The sequence below is a fragment of the Dromaius novaehollandiae genome, chromosome 15, assembly GCF_036370855.1.
Source record: "Dromaius novaehollandiae isolate bDroNov1 chromosome 15, bDroNov1.hap1, whole genome shotgun sequence".
NCBI lineage: Eukaryota > Metazoa > Chordata > Aves > Casuariiformes > Dromaiidae > Dromaius > Dromaius novaehollandiae.
Window position 1 is genome coordinate 23,194,567 of NC_088112.1, and position 16,614 is coordinate 23,211,180.

Below are 16,614 nucleotides of genomic sequence, written 5' to 3' on the forward strand. Positions count from 1 at the left end.
GGCACTGACGTAAGCCATGTACCTCAAGGGCAGGATCAGCAGCCTGACAGCAAGTGTCATTCGTTAACTGACATTCCTGATTTACTTAGCTTTCCTTCTGATTGGTCCTATTTAAAAGCACCATTGCCAGTAGCATATGACACTGGCTACAGATGCTTCTTACTACAAACAGCCCAACAAAGAAGATCTGTGTCACCTCTTGCCCTGCTATCCCAGTCGCTTGCCTGTTAACATCTGCCCTGGATGCTCCTGTTGTGAAGCAGTATTCACCGTTCCATGGTAATACAAACAGCTGAGGCAAAGCTGTGACACCCAACTACTTCAGTCTTCTATTTGACATTCATTGCTCTCTCCCAACAGCATCATACACCTCCAGAGAGTTTATAGTGCAGCCCTCTGGAGCAGAGAGTGGTAAAGAGAGATCCATCGACTTCTGGGAACTCAACCTAGATTGATGCCACGGCATAAATTATGTGGACTGTCAATAGAAGCAGACAGCAGAGAAGAATCCCTGAGGTTCAGGGAAGGTTCAGGCTGTATTCACAGTGCGCGAAAAGGATGTGATAAGCTGGTTTTTGCTATTCAAACTTCCACAGCTCCTTAGAAGTGCCCTCTTTCTTCCCTCTTTCCCTCAAGCACTGCAGCTTGTGCCATTAAGTCTCAGCTGTGCCAATTAAGCACCAGCCTTGCTGAAGGCTTTTGACTGAGGAGGTGCGTTCATATTAAATCTTCAGTGACACTGTTAAAGCCAGTTGGACCCCAGACAGGTGCAGAATTTGTCTAAGACTCCCTGTTTTCTCAGTTCCTGAAGCAGAGAATACCATGTGTAAATGGTGGACATTAGTGGTGGCATCACTTCTCTCCTCAGTTCTCTTGCAAGCATGCTTGGTGCACAGAGAGCTTCCCATTTGAGAAGAGCAGCACCGTTAGAAAAGAAGGATGATGTGAAAGGGCAGGAGAGTGAATCACAGACTCAGGGCTCAACCTTGTTCAAGGAGAAGGTTCTCAAAGTCACAGAGCTCCAGACGCTTTAATTAGGCAGTGAAGAATATGTTCAGTTTAGATAATGTGGCTTCAAGAAGTAGAATTGAAGCAGGAAGCATGAATTGATCTTTAAAGTATCCTGTCAGATGCAGAAAAGTTTGAGTTGAATTCTGTTATGTCTCAACTCATGTTATTAACATTCCTAATCTTTCTGTGAGCTCCTGTGGTTTCAGGAGCTCCTACAGTTTCAAGAAATTCAATCTGCTGGAAAGAACATCTCTCTTGTTTGCCTGTTGGTGAAAGGCATAAGGGAAGATTTTTTGACTGTGTGTATTTTGGGTTAAGTAGTCTCTTTTGCTCAGAAGTGTTCACCAGTGTTTTTTGTGTTTGTCTTTTAAGACAGTTTAAACTGAAACAGGAAATGATGGCTGTGCTCTGATTTAGCAGATGTTTGAGGTTTTTAAAGGTATTGTTAATGGACTCTAACAGTATTTGTTAATATGATGCCAAAAGCTAAAGCTGTATTTATGCTGGAGGAGATTAGTTTAAGCCTACCGGTGCCCTTTCTTAATAACAGTTTGACTTTCAGGACTGCATCACTAAGCACTTCAGCCCAGGGACAGAGCCTGGTGTTTGTCCATCAAATTCTGCTATCAGTTACACACATTTCAGTCTCAGAATGCTTTAAGCGTCATGCACAGTGGAGAAGCAGTCCTACCCCGAGAAGGTGAAGAATGACAGAAGCCATCCAAAGCAAAACAATTTGATACAATTTGATGCCTGTCAAAAAACAGGTTCAGTTTACCTGGACCATTATTATAGAAACGAGATACAAGGTATCACTGAGGATAAAGCCTTGTGCTTGCTTAAGGAGTTTTCCCAGAGGTATGCTTTGTTCTGGTATATAATAGCTATTTGGTATTTTACTCATCTGAGCTCTAATATAAAGATGTGCAGTATAAGCTAGTAGGTATCAGTGTTTCCATTTTGCAAGTGTTGCATAACTGAAAAGCCCGAACAGATCTTAGTGGTTTTTCAGTCTCTGGGGCACTGATGAAATGTCATGTGTTCCCTCAGTGTAATTCTGACAGCATTTCTGAAGAACCCTGTTGTTTATAGTGCACTGAGAGCTGAGGTGGACAGAAGGTGGTAAGGGAAACATGTCATTGCTGCTTTATAGTATGGTTCCAAAAAGCGGGTGAGAAGCCTTTCTCACTAGAATTTCTGGAGAATAAGTATGCTGCATTTGTATGAACTGAGGAAGCTGAACAGTGGGTTAAAAAAAAAGGAAGGAAAAAGCTCAAGTTGTAATGCAAAGTGACTATGCAAAAAAATTAACATGAACAGATTGTTTTCTTTTGCGAAGACTATCAGAACAGCTGACCAGCATGTGTATTGGCCCCACACTGTTCTGGGAAGACCCTGCTGCTGCTTCTTCACTTTGAAAGTGCAGGTTTATCATCTTAAGGGGAACATTTATCTGAAAATCAGAAGTATGCAGAGTACTGTCTGACTAGTAGCCCCAGCTCTGTGCTGCAATCAGCAGGAGTTGGTTCAGTTCTGAGGTATTGTTCCTTTCATGTCAGTGGGAATGCTCAAGTGTCTCTCTTCTTATTTTTGCATTATCTCTTTGGAGGCGTGAAAGAGACATTTGCACCAGGTTTAAAAGAGCTGTGATTGAGCTGTGTAAATTCTGAAAGGAAGCTAATTAGTTTCCATTTCAGGCAGTAACAACCAGCAGTGTGGAAGTCCCCTTCCTCCATGGACTCTGGATTTCTCTGGCACACAGTAAGGTAAATGAGCAGTTTGCAACACAGCTCATGTACATCCATAGAGGCTGGAAGTGATATTCCTGACCCAGGGCTAGTGAGACAAGAAGTTCCAGGAGATGCAGCTGACATTCTAGACTCATGGATGACAGCAGCAAAATTTCTGCTACGTTAACTCTCCCACCACCCAAATTGTTTAGTACTTTCTTCTTTTTTATTTAAAGCTCAGGCCCAGAATATGTGGGAAATACCCAGACCCCAGTCGTCTTGGCTGTGGAAGGAGTTTGGACCTTACACCTCCTAGGAGTTGAAGCTTTTGGTTCTTGAGGATAAAGGTACTAATTGTATCTGTCAAATATAAACTAAAAAAAAAAACAAAAACCCTAAACCCTTTCCATTGTTTAACTTACCCATCTCTGCCTAGAGCTTTTCAAAGCCATTTATTCAAGCCAGTGTATCATATTGGCAGTGTTTCACATGATCTGCTGAAGACAACAGTGCTTTTGTGCACTGTCACACTTGAAACTGTGTCCTTGGAGAAGGAGTCCCTCTCATAATGTGTGTGGGTGTTTGTGTGTGTGCATTTTTTTTGTTTTGTTTTGCTTTTAGCAAATGTAATCTCTCATGACTTTTAAGGGCTCTTTGAAGGAATAATATAGTTCCATGGTTGTATTTTTGGGGGGTTTTTTTCAGGGTAGGCTTTGCAGTTTGTTTGTTTATTAACAGACAGTAGTTTTATTCTCAGCTGGAATAAGTGAGCCCTCGATTCTGTTTTGATCAGACAAGTCCACTGACACCAGGGGCAGATTGGCCTATCCAGACAAGCCTGGCTCCCTGCTTGTGAAGCAGTGCTGCTGGAAGAGAAGCCTGCGCAGGTAGCTCCTCCACATGGCTCTGTGCAGTAGCAAAGGAAACGGGCTCCAGAAGTTGTCTTTTCTAGGTGTTTCAGAAGCAGGAGCTATCGACTAGTCGGTCATGACCCCCCACGTACAGAATTCACCCCTCTAGCGATGACTCTGGGTGCACATATCTGAACCAAGATGCCATGTCACTGCTTGTTAGGCTGTGCAGGATTAGCCCTGGAGAGACTAACCTAGATCAATAGTGACCCTTTGTGGCTAACTACAGAATTGCTGTCTCTGAATGGAGACCTCACTCCCCTAGGACTGAATATAGGCAGCTTCAGGAGTCATTTGTGGTGAGCTGCCAGCACAGGAGAAACTAAATGAAGCAGACTGAAATAATCAAAAACCAGTGTTAAGTTTGATTGAATGTACATATCCATACCTGTGCCTTTGAACAAGTGACTACCCTTTAGAATTGCAAAACATCCAAAATGTCTTCAGTTCAGCAGAAGTTTTGAGTGCTCCTGTGAAACTGGGCCCATTTTAACCATTAGAGGAATTGCATTTTTCCAGCAATGGATATTAAAATCAGACATACAGAAGACATATGAGAAAGTTGAAGATCATCGGGGGTTGCTGCTGAGATGACTGCTGAACATAGCTTCATGCCTTTTAGGACCTAGATTTCCAGGAAGTACATACTATAAATAGGGCTAAACTCTGTTTTAATAAGGTGTTGCTAAAAAATGGCTTTGGTACTTAAGATGAAAAATATATGTAGTTGCATTGTTAAAATCATAAAGGAGTAAGAGAGGATAAAACATTTTTAAAATTCTGTGGCAGCAATAAGGGGTCTTGATCTCTCTGACCTTTGTAGAGCCCATGAGGGTTGTTGTGTGCACACAGGCTGGGATGAGGGTGAAGGATTTCAGTATGCCAGTGAAATTGCAGAGGGCATTTGCTTTATTGCTGGGCTCCATCAGAATACAGAGATTGGCTCTGCTGTTCTTGCATAAACATCTTGGGATCTGTAATGAACTATTACAATGATGCTTTTTTTTTTTTTATTCCCTCACCCTTTCTGATATTACTGTTTATAGCTGCTTTACTGCCTGTACCCTTCAGTGAAGGAAAAGAATCTGCATGAAACAATATGGGTGAATAATTCTCCAAAAATAAGGGTGAGAGCTCTTCTTGAAGAGATTTCTGGCGTTGATTTTGTGTGTATTTGCTGTCTCTTCTCCATTAGAAGGCACCAGAGATCTCCCGTAAGGCAGCAGTGTTATCGCTTGTGTCTGACCATACAGTGAAAATAAGTGGGAAGCTAGAAGTGTCTGTTCTACTTTCTGCATGACAGACAGTACCCTGCTTAGCCCCTCTCTTCCTTACGTTTCTGCTTGGCATGTTTCAGTGTGGGTATGCCCCACAGCTGTGTGCTCTCTGCATTGAAATCACCTGTGTCTAGAAGTTTGGCTTCTGCTTCCCAGCTCTGAGTGAGACCAGGAATAGATCTTCATCTCTTGCCCAGAGACATCCTTGCACAGTAGGATTCTGAGGAAAGGCGGGATCTCTATTGCTTCTGTAATCTTGAAGTCTGGTCTCCTCTCAGTCTTAGTCAATTTGGATCTACTTGCTAAGTACGGTTTGCTTTGTTGCTGGGATTCATTGTAAGAATCCTGAGGAAAATCCACACAGGTGATCCTGATGTCAGCTTTTAATTGTATTTCAGACATTCACCTTGTAAGTACACATAGCCTAGACAGTAGCTTTGTTTTGCTTTCAGATAGGTAGTTTCCTAGATTAAAGTGTGACAAGTCTCAGTGTCGTATACTGCATATATAAGAGCAAGCCTACTTCCAGCATGTTGCCTAAATAGTAAAATTGGACAAATGGGTGTCAGGAGAAATAAAGGTAGAATGCAAAGATGACTATGGAAAAGAGAACTGCAGTTCATTCCCATCTATGTACAATGCCCCTATTCTGTGCAGTAGTTTGGTAGCCTGTTACCAAGGCAAGTGGATTAGTTCCGTTAATGAGTGTCTGCTTTCGGAGCAGAAAGTCCTTTTTTCTATTCTCACTGAAAAAAATCCTCTGCTTGGCACATGCCTCATTTTCTGGGTTGACCGAGTTGGAAAGTTCTGTTTTCTTCTTATGAAAACGGGTAAATTTTAGTGAAATATTTCTGAAAAAATATGCTCCCTTTTTATTAAAGATTAAGCAAAGCCCCAGTGAAGGGGATTTAGACACTTCCAAGTGGTGACTGGATAGCCAAAGCTAGACTGGAATGTGAGCTGCTCCTGGATTAGGCTGGGGGCCGAGGTTACCTGTTCTCTAGCAATTGTTTCAGGAGAGCTGCCTTTCTGGTGCTTCATTTGCTGGGGTTTTGGCTTGCTCTGGAACTCTGCTTTAATATTTTATTACTGTCAATGTACAGAAATATTGAAACACTCTGGATGACCTCTGTACAGAGAACAACTCTGAATTAATATTTTTGTAACCTTTTTACTTCTAACTCACTATTCTGTTTTGTGTTGTTTTTTTCCCCCCTGGATCCTAGCTTTTGTTGAATGTAAAATCTTAAGGATAATAATAAAAAAAATTCTAATGACTTAAGGTAAAAACTTTCAAATTTTATTTAAGTCTTTAATATTAAAGATGAAATAGAAAGCATCCTTAATGTGCAGCAATTTTACGCTATTCAGGAACAGCTGCTCTAAGTGTGCAAATGACCTGAAATGGATGTTCTGAAAGATAATATCTGTTTTTTATCAGTGTTAGCCTCAGAGTGGTATAATCAGTTTTTTATTCTTACTACTGGAGCTGTGCCTGTAAGAACAGCATTGCTTGTCTGCTGTGAACTCCAAGATCCAAGCTAATTGCATGAGAGCACTGGTGGGCTCCTGTTTTTGTTTTGTGTCTGCTTGGAGTAAGTATACTGTTTGCCTTCTCAGAAAAAGGTCTTCAGCAAGAAACAAGCTATATCTGGGCAGCAATAGAAAAAGCAACTGAAATGAACAGGTAAACTTGAAAGCTGCCCTAGGGGAGCAGACTCTCCTCTTCTTTGACAGGCAAATGGCTATGGCACTTGCCAAAGATGCAGGAGACTCACTACATGTTTTTTCCTCTGCTTGAGGGAATTTGGACATGCTGCTAAGAGCTCTCCTTACTATGCTGATGCTGTATGGCAGGATTTGGCAACCTTTGTGTCAGTTTGCATTACACTTTACCAAATTCAGAATCAGTTAGGCTGATAGGAACTCATCAGGATCTGGGAGACGCTGTGTCTGACGAGGCAGGTTCCTCCCGATCAGCCGACTGGTGGTACTATGTCATCCTGCAAGACCTGAGTTCATAATTTACCAGTTCAGGACTTGGTTGGAGATAGGAGTTGCCTCTCCTGGTGCTGTGACTGGTTGTTACTAGCTCTGTCTCCTGCTGTTGAAACCTCCTTGTTTACCGGCTTCAGTGCCCGTGTTGTAGGTCACTGACCGTGAGCCTTGGGCAGGGAAGGCAATCTCAAGTCCCTCCTGTTGTCAAAGTTGTAGATAAATAATTAAACATTCCCTAAGGCAAGGACCTGTTATCCTACCTACCAGAGACTGTTTTATTTTGTTCTCTCTCTGTTCCAGTCACTGAATTATTTTACTCAGCTGGGATAACTGCTTGCAAAATCCTCATCCTGTTTATAAGAGTGGTCAGGTAGTCCTCCAAGGACAGGGAGTTCAAGTCCTTCTGACAGAGAACTGAACTGTCTCCGGGGCCATGGTAGACTGAAGGTAGCCTCTAGACTGTGTAGTGAAGATGAGTGTCCTCTGCTTTACAGTGTATCTGGCCTCTTTCTCCTTCTGCAGCCCTCATGTTTATTTTTCAGTAAACTTGATTTGGTGAATTTGACTGAATTTCACAGATAATTCTAGGTGGGCAAACTGCATTTTAGCTCACTTATTCTTCTGCAAGTAATAGATGAATAGGGGCACACTTGGATAAATTACTCTGACTTCTAGCTGTCCTGGAGGAAGGGAAGGAGCTGTAGAGTAAAAGCTCAGTCCCAGCATCCCAGAATAAGAGAAGACAGTGTTTCCTTCCATGAGGAGGAACATGGAAAGCAAAATGAGAAACTTAGTGATATCTGCTTTTTTGTAGGAGCCTTTCAAATAGGAATCTGTCCGTCTGGACAGAGGAGATGCATGCTCACTACGACTCAGCCCTATAAAGAGCAAAGCAGCTTTGTCTGTGCTTCAGCGGAGATCTTGCTTAACTTGAAGCTGTGAGTTATCCTATTGAAGTCAGGACGATTAGCACAGTCTTTAAGGTTGAACAGAGAATTAAGAGCTGTGCTGGTCTGGAGCCAGAGTTCTCAGCACCTTGTATGATGACCCTTTCAGAAGAGGGAGACTGAGGGTAATTCCTTGCTTTGATATATAGTACATCTGGGTAGATGGGAGAGTTACAGATCCTGACCCTACCCTCACTAATAGCAACAAAAATCTATGGCATCACATGAGTTAAAAGCAAGCGAATGAAAACCGGACTAACCAGCAACAAAAGAAACATGTCATAAAAGCATCTCAAAACAGCAGAACGTTTTCTGTTATGGTGGGATGATCAGAAAAGATTGTCCTTCTCCCTGGTCACAGGAAACGTCTTGTGCGTAGTAGCTAAAAAGTGCTGATCTGTAAAGTGGTTAAAAGACACAATGTGCCTTTGATGCTTCTGCAGTTGAAGAATCGTTGCCAATTTGATCAGCATTCATTACAGTTGCAGGCTTTGCCACATCCGAGAGCTGTTTTTTTCCCTCTGTCTAACAGTATTATTTATTCAGTCCCCCCTTGCATCTTCCTGTGTGTGTATGTGTGTGTGTGCGCAGTATATTTGCATGTTTCTCCCCTGCTCTCTTGTGTACTTCACCTCTTGTGACTGCTGCAAGCTCCTCCTGCAATCTGCAAAGGGAAATTTCCCTGCAATAGAGGCTTGGATCCCAGTCCCCTTGCCACAGAGCAGGACCCCACACTTGCACGCCTTTATCTAAACTGCATCACAGCTTGCTGCCACAACTGATATTTCATCTTGTTTCCTCTCAACTGCAGCTTCAGGTTGTTTCTCTCTACTACTATTCCAGTCTCATTTGCTGCTTCCTTCCCCTTCTGATAAGGTAGGTGGTTTCTTTTGTTTGAGACTCTAAGATTCCTGATCGGGAACTGCATCATCCCTGTATTGATCTGCTTCCAGCATGATTTTTCTCTTTGGTTTGGGTGGGGTGGCTTACTTGCAGTTGACTATAGCTTGGAATACTGTTTTTTTGTTTTTGTTGTTTTGGGTTTTTTTTTGGCGGATAATAACTTAGTCACTTTCTGCAATAGGGTAAACATTTTCAAGCTGTGAAGTTACACGGCCACGCTGCCGGAGGAACGGCTCCAACAGGGTCGGAAACAAGGGTGACAGAATAATGCCTGTTCTCTGTTCCTTTCTAAACTTTATTGTAGTTACAGAAGGGCTCAGAATAATCTTTGGTTTCTCTGAGGCAGAAATGTTGGGACAAAAGTAGTAATAGTCTCATATATTGTTGTGTTCCTGGTGAGTTTCAGTTGTTTAGCAGAACAGCAATAGTACCCCTTCCCCCCAAACAAGGCTCAAGCAATAAAGAGGTGTTAAGACAAATCATTTTGGAATCCATCTCAGTTAGTGACTCTCCTGACTTGATTAGCTGTTCTTATTGTTTGTATTAATCTCACTGAGCTCAGTTCCCCATTGGAGAGCGTATCCTATTTGCAGTGTGAGTGTAAATCCCTGGAGATGGCACACAAGTGGTTGTAGTACGTCCTCTGCTTTACTTTGTTTTTATGTTTAGCTATCGAGGATAAAATATGCCTGGGATATTGAGGACAAAATTGCAGGGTGCACTGCACCAGCTCCAGAAGCGGGTGCATGGGCATATCGAAATGTGTATCGAGCTGTATCTCATGCCTGTAAAATTTATGTTGTGGCAGTAGGACTGACTAACGAGACCTGGGGACCACTCGTCATTGGGGCTACTGCTGCTCTGCTCATGGAACAATGAGTGGTCTGAACATAAGGTTAATATGGAAGCATTAGTAGTTTTAGCCCTAGTGAAAGTAATGATTTAAATCATTTTGTAAATTCTCAGTATGAAACAGCAGGCTTTATCATTACTGTCCCCGGGTGCATCTTATAAAGCTATAAATTGTAATAAATATTACCCAGACTGTCTCTGAAATTATCTTTGCTGCAAGGAACACCTTCACTCTTTTCTCACAGCTTTTGTGTATTGACGTATTTTCAGAAACAAATTAAGAAGGTATTGATTTCTATACAAGAAAGTTTCACTAAGCAGCTGACCACCTTGGCTGCCACCAGTAAGTTCACTATGATGTAGAAGCATCAGTATGGGAACTTGATTTATGGCTATTACCTCCAAAGGTGTATTACATTGAAGAATAAGTTTTGGGACAAAGGTGTATTATTATGTTTAAGTTTTGGGGCTTGAAAAGAGGTGCTTGTGTATTTTTGTTTCAGACTGATGGCCCAATCTGTTCCATTCAGAGACACCCAACAGTTTGCTGCTTTCTTTGTGTTATTGTTTGAGCTTGTTTTAGTCCTCCGAGATGAGAACTCCTCCAAGATGAGAACTCGTGATTTTAGCTTTTATAATAGTTTGCATTGGGGATTTTAGGCCTTTTAAAAAATGCACCCTTCCCTGCTTTTTGCTGGGGATAGTGAGTTCTAAGTGACTGGACCGCAGCAGCAGTTTGGGTGGGTTGCAGTTTAGTTTGTTTGTAAGAGGCTTTGGAGGGAGAGTGCCTTGTGTATCTCTGATTTGTTCTGGGTGCCTTTTGGTAGTGCTGGAGACCTCTCAACTCCAGTTGGCTTGGGGAGGATAGATACAATTGCAGATTCAGCCACTGCGATGCTTTTTGCAGCTGCTGCAGTTTGATCTGCAGTTTGATTCCTTGGGTTATAATATTGGGGATGAATTTTACCAAAGCCCAGTTCAGGGAGACACCTAGATATAGGGATAGCTCTTTAACCTCATGCTCTGGGTCAGAAGATTTCCTCTAAGCAAGTGCCAAAGTTTGTCTGAAGTTAGAGTTGAGTTCTTGGCTAAGTGATAGAGATGAGATTAAAGTTAGCTGGAGAGAAGCAGCTGAGTGTGATGGTGCAAGGAAGGGGGCAGGGGAGCAGAAGAGAGAATGGAAGAGCGAGAAGTGGCTGGTGGCTGCATCTGTTATCCTGCTCATCCAGTAAGCAGGCAGGACCTGGCTGAGCCTCAGTGGAGGAGGTCTGGTCTGTCTGCAGCTGTTAACAGTTCCTGAAAGGCCATGTGAGAGCAGATTCACAGGTAGGAGACAAAACTGCAGTCAAGAGCTAGAGGCTATTTCTGGTGTTTTAGGGAGCAGGAGATCTTTCCTGTTTCAAAAATCCATATTCTGGCAGCTGAAAAGCAAAATCCATTCAGACAAATGAAGAGCAAATCTTGGAAGAACCCCAGTTTCCACCTCCCCCGCTTTCCCTGTCCTGCTCTCTGCTGTACTTTACTTTCCATGCTGATTCTTAAAAGGCTTTTGGCTCACCTCTCCAGGGTGTGCATCTGATCTCACTACTCTGCTTTTTTCCAAGGGTCACTGCCTGGGGAGGAGGGAAGGGACCAAGCCCCCTCTCCCCCCTGAAAAACACATATGTCAGTGTCCCACTTGAGCTCCTCCTGCATTTCTAATTCAGCTATAAGCTCTTTGTACCTCTGACCTCTAAATCTGTTGACTTCATGAACCCTGCTTTGCTTTCCTTGTCCTCATCCTTTACCCTCTTTTCCTTTTTCTGCTTTAGATTGAGCTCCTTCAACTCTGGATGGATGAAAACTGTTACAAAGTCCGTGTATATAAAGAGCTAATCATTAAGATTGAATTGTCAGTCCTTACTCATGCAGCAGTCCCGCTGGAGTTACCAGGCAGCAAGGACATCAGGACTGTCTCAAGAATTCTTTTCTCCAACACTTTTTTATGTAATCCCTCTTTTTTTTGTGTTTCAATAACATGATTTTGTTGCTTTAAAGTGAAAAAGTAAAGCCATTCAGTAGCTGTGTTTCCAGAGTGCAAATCTAAGAAAAATGAATTAGCCCAAACTGCACCTTTAAATGTTCAGTGAAAATATGAATGTCCTGGAAAACAGTCCTGGAGGGACAAAATCTACCAGTAGATTGTGCTGCCTTGTTGCTCTCTTCTTATTCTTTTGTGGGCTTTATACTTGCAACAAGAAAAAAATGCTTTATATGTCATGTGGATATCAGTATCAAAATAAGTGCCTAGCAGTGCCTTGCATGTAAACACTTCAGAAATAAAACTTCCACTCTACCTATGCAAGCGTGTTTAAAACTGTCTTGAGTATCACCACACTATGCAGAATCATATACTCCAGTGTAAATATATATGTTTGGGGATGAATTGGAAATTTTAAAGCCTGTTTTCTGTCTGCTTCTGGACAGATCTGCTCTTTTGCCACATAAGAGACAAACCAACCACTGTAACCAGCATTAAGCCATAAATCAGAACTTTTCTTGTTGTTGTTCATAGCCAAAATTTTTGTTGAAGAAACTGAATGGTAACAGCACCTTGATTTTTTTTTTTCCTTAAAATCTTTTTATTTAAAAAAAAAAAAGACATGATTTTATCCCAAGACTTTTGTAACAGCCTGGGACCCCTGACCTTGCATCAAAAGGTTGCCACTTTGAATTTCTTCTTATATAGCTTTTACACTTTCAGGTGTCCTTAGTAGCCAGAAATGCCTTTTTTTATTTTACCTGTCAAAGTCACTGTGGCTGTTTTATTTTGGATATTGACCTTGCTGCAGCTAGTCATGCTTTATCATCTCTTAATTCATCATAACATCGTTGAAGCTACAAAATATCATGTAGTGGATGATACAGGAAACATGAGCTGGATCTTCATATCATTTGGTCCATTACTCTAGGTTTGTACTTAACTTAGTGGTCAGTGGTCCTGGCCTAGGTTACAAGATTACTATGTTACTAGGTTTCACTCGTAAAATTGATCATAATATGCTTTTTGATACTCAGTTTTGTCTCTGGAGCAGTCAATGTCCAGTGAGAAGTTTACAGTGTGAGAAATGCTTCTGAATCCTTAGTGATGATAAATTTTTGCCTCCTGTCTTCTCTTGGACACACCCAGAGAGCTGCACAGGTCTGCTGAGAGTGAGCCACATGATAACACTGGCCTGGATGCACTGAGTTCAAGGATGGTAATGTTACTGTGAGAGGCGTGAGAGAGAGCTGACCTTGGGAAGAACACACCATGGGTGCTAACGCCTCCAGCAAGTCACCTCCCTTTGAAAATGAAGAGGGTAAGAGCTTTTTTTAATTGTTGTCTGGGATTACAAATTTCATGAATACAGTATCCTGAGGGCAGCACAAGCCTGAGACTCACTGTCAGCTCCACGCTGGGATCTCCAAACACCCAGACATCTTGATTAAGCAAAGATGTGTCAAATCTTGTAGCAGAACCATGCCTTTGGATCTACCTCAGAGCTTTGGTCAAATGTCAGGTAGTACCTTTCCTCCCAGCATCTGTGGCTGGGCACTGAAAGAATAACTGACTAGCAGAGAATGGTTTTTGAGAAGTGTCTGGGACACTGCCAGGTAGTTTGAGGGCAGGGAAGAAATGCTGCTGTTCTGGAGGCAGTGAGGTTTTGTTGTGGAGATCACAGCACTAGGAGGATTGGTTTTAAGTGTGGTGAGAAGACAACTTGAGCAATGCATGTGCCCATCCCTGCTTTGGGCTTGCTGGGAGAGCCACTTGGAAACAGTCAGCAGCAAAAGAGTTAGAGGTTCTTAGTGACTGCCCAGCTGGGTGGCTGTACCAGTTTTCACTGTGAAACTAGCACTCAGGCGCAGTAGCCTGGAAAAGGAGAATGTACTGCTGAGAGCAGTTTTGGAGGCCGCTGTCACTATGCTGCCAAGATTAGAGATAGTTATTAAAAGATTGACTCATGCAACAGGAAATATATTTATGAAACAGTTTACTAACTGCCATATGGGCTTCCACATGGATACATTAATAAAATGCATATGTAAATAAACATAGTGAAGTATATGTGAACCTAGATGACTCAAATTGCTGGCCCAGCAATAAGGTAACTCTAATCAAATTTTAAACAATCCTGAATTGTTAAAATGCTCAGTTTATTCTAGGAAACTCCCATTCTCCCCTGGTAAGTTCTCAATTTGTTTCAGCACTGTATGGAAAACATGTGATGTTTTGAGGTCCAGCAAAACACTGAATGTTGCACATGTCAGGGGAAGGGTGGTTAGGGCAGATCTGATTGTGATTCTTTTATGCTGAAGTTTGCTGACAGCTTTTATAGAGGAACTAGGGCCAGGAATCTCCAGCACCTTGATATCCGACAACTTTCCCATGCTTCTGCAGGAAATTTATAGAAGACAATAACCTCAGAGTCCTACACCCATCTTCATCACTTTTGCTATGAGATCACCTTACCTTTCTTGGCTTCCTGGCACACTGCTTAGCTGCACTCTGAAGGAATAATGCTTACAGGAGATGGCTGGGAGTCAGAAGGCTCAGGACTTAGTTTTGTTTTTCCTGCTAGCTCAACTGACATCTCTGTAGCTCAGTTAATCTTAGCTGCTTTCCACTGTTGTCACTTGTTTCAGGGGCCACATAAGCAAAAATGCTGCATCACTGTAGCTTTGTTAACGTGATTAAGTTTAAGAAATGTAGGTTTGGATAAACTGGTATTCTCAAGCAGCATCAGCTGGTATTCTCAAGCAGCAGTGGTTTCACGGGTGGTTCTAGACATACGTGGAATGATTCAGAAAATCTCCTGATGTTAGTTTCACCTAGTTTGTAGTTAACAGCAGAACAACTGCTGACAGAAATTACATGTCACAAATAAGGTGTGTCCACTTCTCCTGGGCTCTTGATCGTCAGTGAACAAGTCAGAAAGATGCAGTGGGAAGTTGGTGCAGTGATGTGAGTAGGGGAGAACAGCCAGACAGCCTGAGATGTAGCATGCCACCCAGAAGCAACTGGGTTGGCGATGCAGGTTCTGGGAAGGAGGCAGGATGGAGGAACTCTGGGATCCTATGGGTAGGGGAAGGGAAGTTCTCTTCTGATTGTTAGTGACAGAAATGGCATTGATAAGACTTCTGCCACAGACTCCACTAAGCTGCCATTAATTGGAAAGCCTTTAAAACTGTGTGGATGTAAAGGGGGAAAGGGAAGGGACATTGGCTAAAACTTGGTCTTTCTCACTCAGTGCCTTAAGGAAAAGGGTCTCAAGGAGCAACTCACTTTCATTCTGAAGAGCAGCACTGGAATGCAGTGGTTATATTCAGAGCAGTGCATTAAGTGCTCATGATACCAAAGCCTTCTGCCTAAGGCTGTGGCCATCCCACCATTCAGTGTGGGGTGTGGTTTTTCAGTGTGTAGCTATTGATGCATGTGGCTGCTTTTGGAAGGGGGGGAAAAAAGTGATTCTGTGCAGCAGCATGTTCTCCTCCCTGTCCTGGATCACCGTGCTGTGATTCCTGCCTTTCCCTGTGCTCCTCAGTTTGTCATCCTGTAGAGAAGACTTCACACATGGCACTTCCTCAGAGGCTGCATTCATTGCTGTTGTCCTCCAAGCACAACAAGATCATGTGGAATCATTTCCATTCTTTTGCTATGTATTGCTAGGCCCATAATGAAAGCTGAATGGACGTGGCTATTTGACTTAAAAGGCTGTTGCTCCCAAATTATTAATAAAATTGTTTGGAATTTTTCTTTTCTTTTGTGTTAAAGTAACCGAAAGATAATCAGTGCTGCAAGGCTTTTCTGTGGATTTTACTCCTGGGGCTTCCAAATGCTCGATATTGGCATCTTTCATAAATAACTGCTTGTGCTAACTCAAGATGACTACTACTTTCCCCTTCCTGATCACCTTCCTTGGGATGATATGTCCTGGCTGTGAGATTGTCTGTAACAAACTGAATTTTCATTGCACTGGCTAGTTTCCCACCTGAGCCTTTCTCTGGGTTTGACATGCTTGTACAGTGTCAGCTCCTATGGCTGAAAAAATAAATACATCCCTAAGCAGTGCAGTGACCTGCACAGAGTGACTGTCCTTGTGGCACTATATCTTTTCAGAGAGGTGCTTCCTTATGAAAGCTACTTCAGTGCTTGGAAGGGGGTTGGTTTTAACAAACAAAAGCTAACAGCTATCAGTTGCATGAGAAAGGGCACTAGACTTTCCAAGTATGAAATGCTGTTACCCTATGCTCTGCTCTTTTTTGTAAGTGTGTTTATAGTGTTGACAAGTTAAGGAAAAGGCCCAATTCTGATCATCTTGAATGATTAGGTGTTGGTTTGGCAAACTTTGGTAGGCTCAGAGGCCACTGCTGTACCCAGACACAGTGTCCAGATCGTGCAGTTGTGTTTGCATGGATCTGTCCTGGTGTGCCGGTCAAATCTACAAACTGTTAGCATGCTTTTTCTCTGAACAGTGATATCTTAATATAAGGGGGGGAGATAAACCCAGCTGAAATGAGAATATTGCCTATTAACTTTTCTACTGTCTTGGCAAGTTCGTGACCAGACACTGTATTACCTTAGCAATCACAATTTTGTCATAATCTTGTCCTTATCTTAATTTCTTCCACTTAAGAGATGTTGGGTAGAACAGGAAGCAGCACAATTGCTCTTCTGCTGTATGACATGGAATATTAACTTCGGTGGGCTATGGTCATCTGAGAGTGGATCCTACCATTTTTAGTGTACCTTAAATAGACTATTGATCTGGAACCTGTGTAAATATAAACAATGATGGCCTGAATCGTGGAAGTGCTCAGGTGCTGGGAAGCCCATGGTAAGTGAAGAGACCTGTCTCTTACCAGCCTGAATTCCACCTCTGACTATAAAGGGTTGCAGTTGCATCAGCAGTTCAAGTAGTTGTCAGCTCAGATGTGCTTAAGTGTAAATGTTGCTAGGAGC

At 42.4% G+C, this 16,614-nt stretch overlaps 1 protein-coding gene across 4 annotated transcripts in view; it reads left to right on the plus strand.

The window, feature by feature from the left end:
• Positions 1 to 16,614, plus strand: part of STK32A (serine/threonine kinase 32A) — an 84,166-nt gene that overhangs the window by 19,969 nt on the left and 47,583 nt on the right. Inside the window, exons 1-3 of one of the 4 annotated variants that reach the window (XM_064521206.1) lie at positions 8,380 to 8,750; positions 8,959 to 9,033; positions 12,799 to 12,970. In XM_064521206.1, the coding sequence (XP_064377276.1) occupies positions 12,922 to 12,970 (49 nt within the window). In that variant the 5' untranslated portion in view covers positions 8,380 to 8,750; positions 8,959 to 9,033; positions 12,799 to 12,921. Of the gene's footprint in view, positions 1 to 2,774; positions 3,089 to 8,379; positions 8,751 to 8,958; positions 9,034 to 12,798; positions 12,971 to 16,614 lie in introns of those variants that run through there. The other 3 variants (XM_064521208.1, XM_064521205.1, XM_026118304.2) reach the window with 3 other exon arrangements.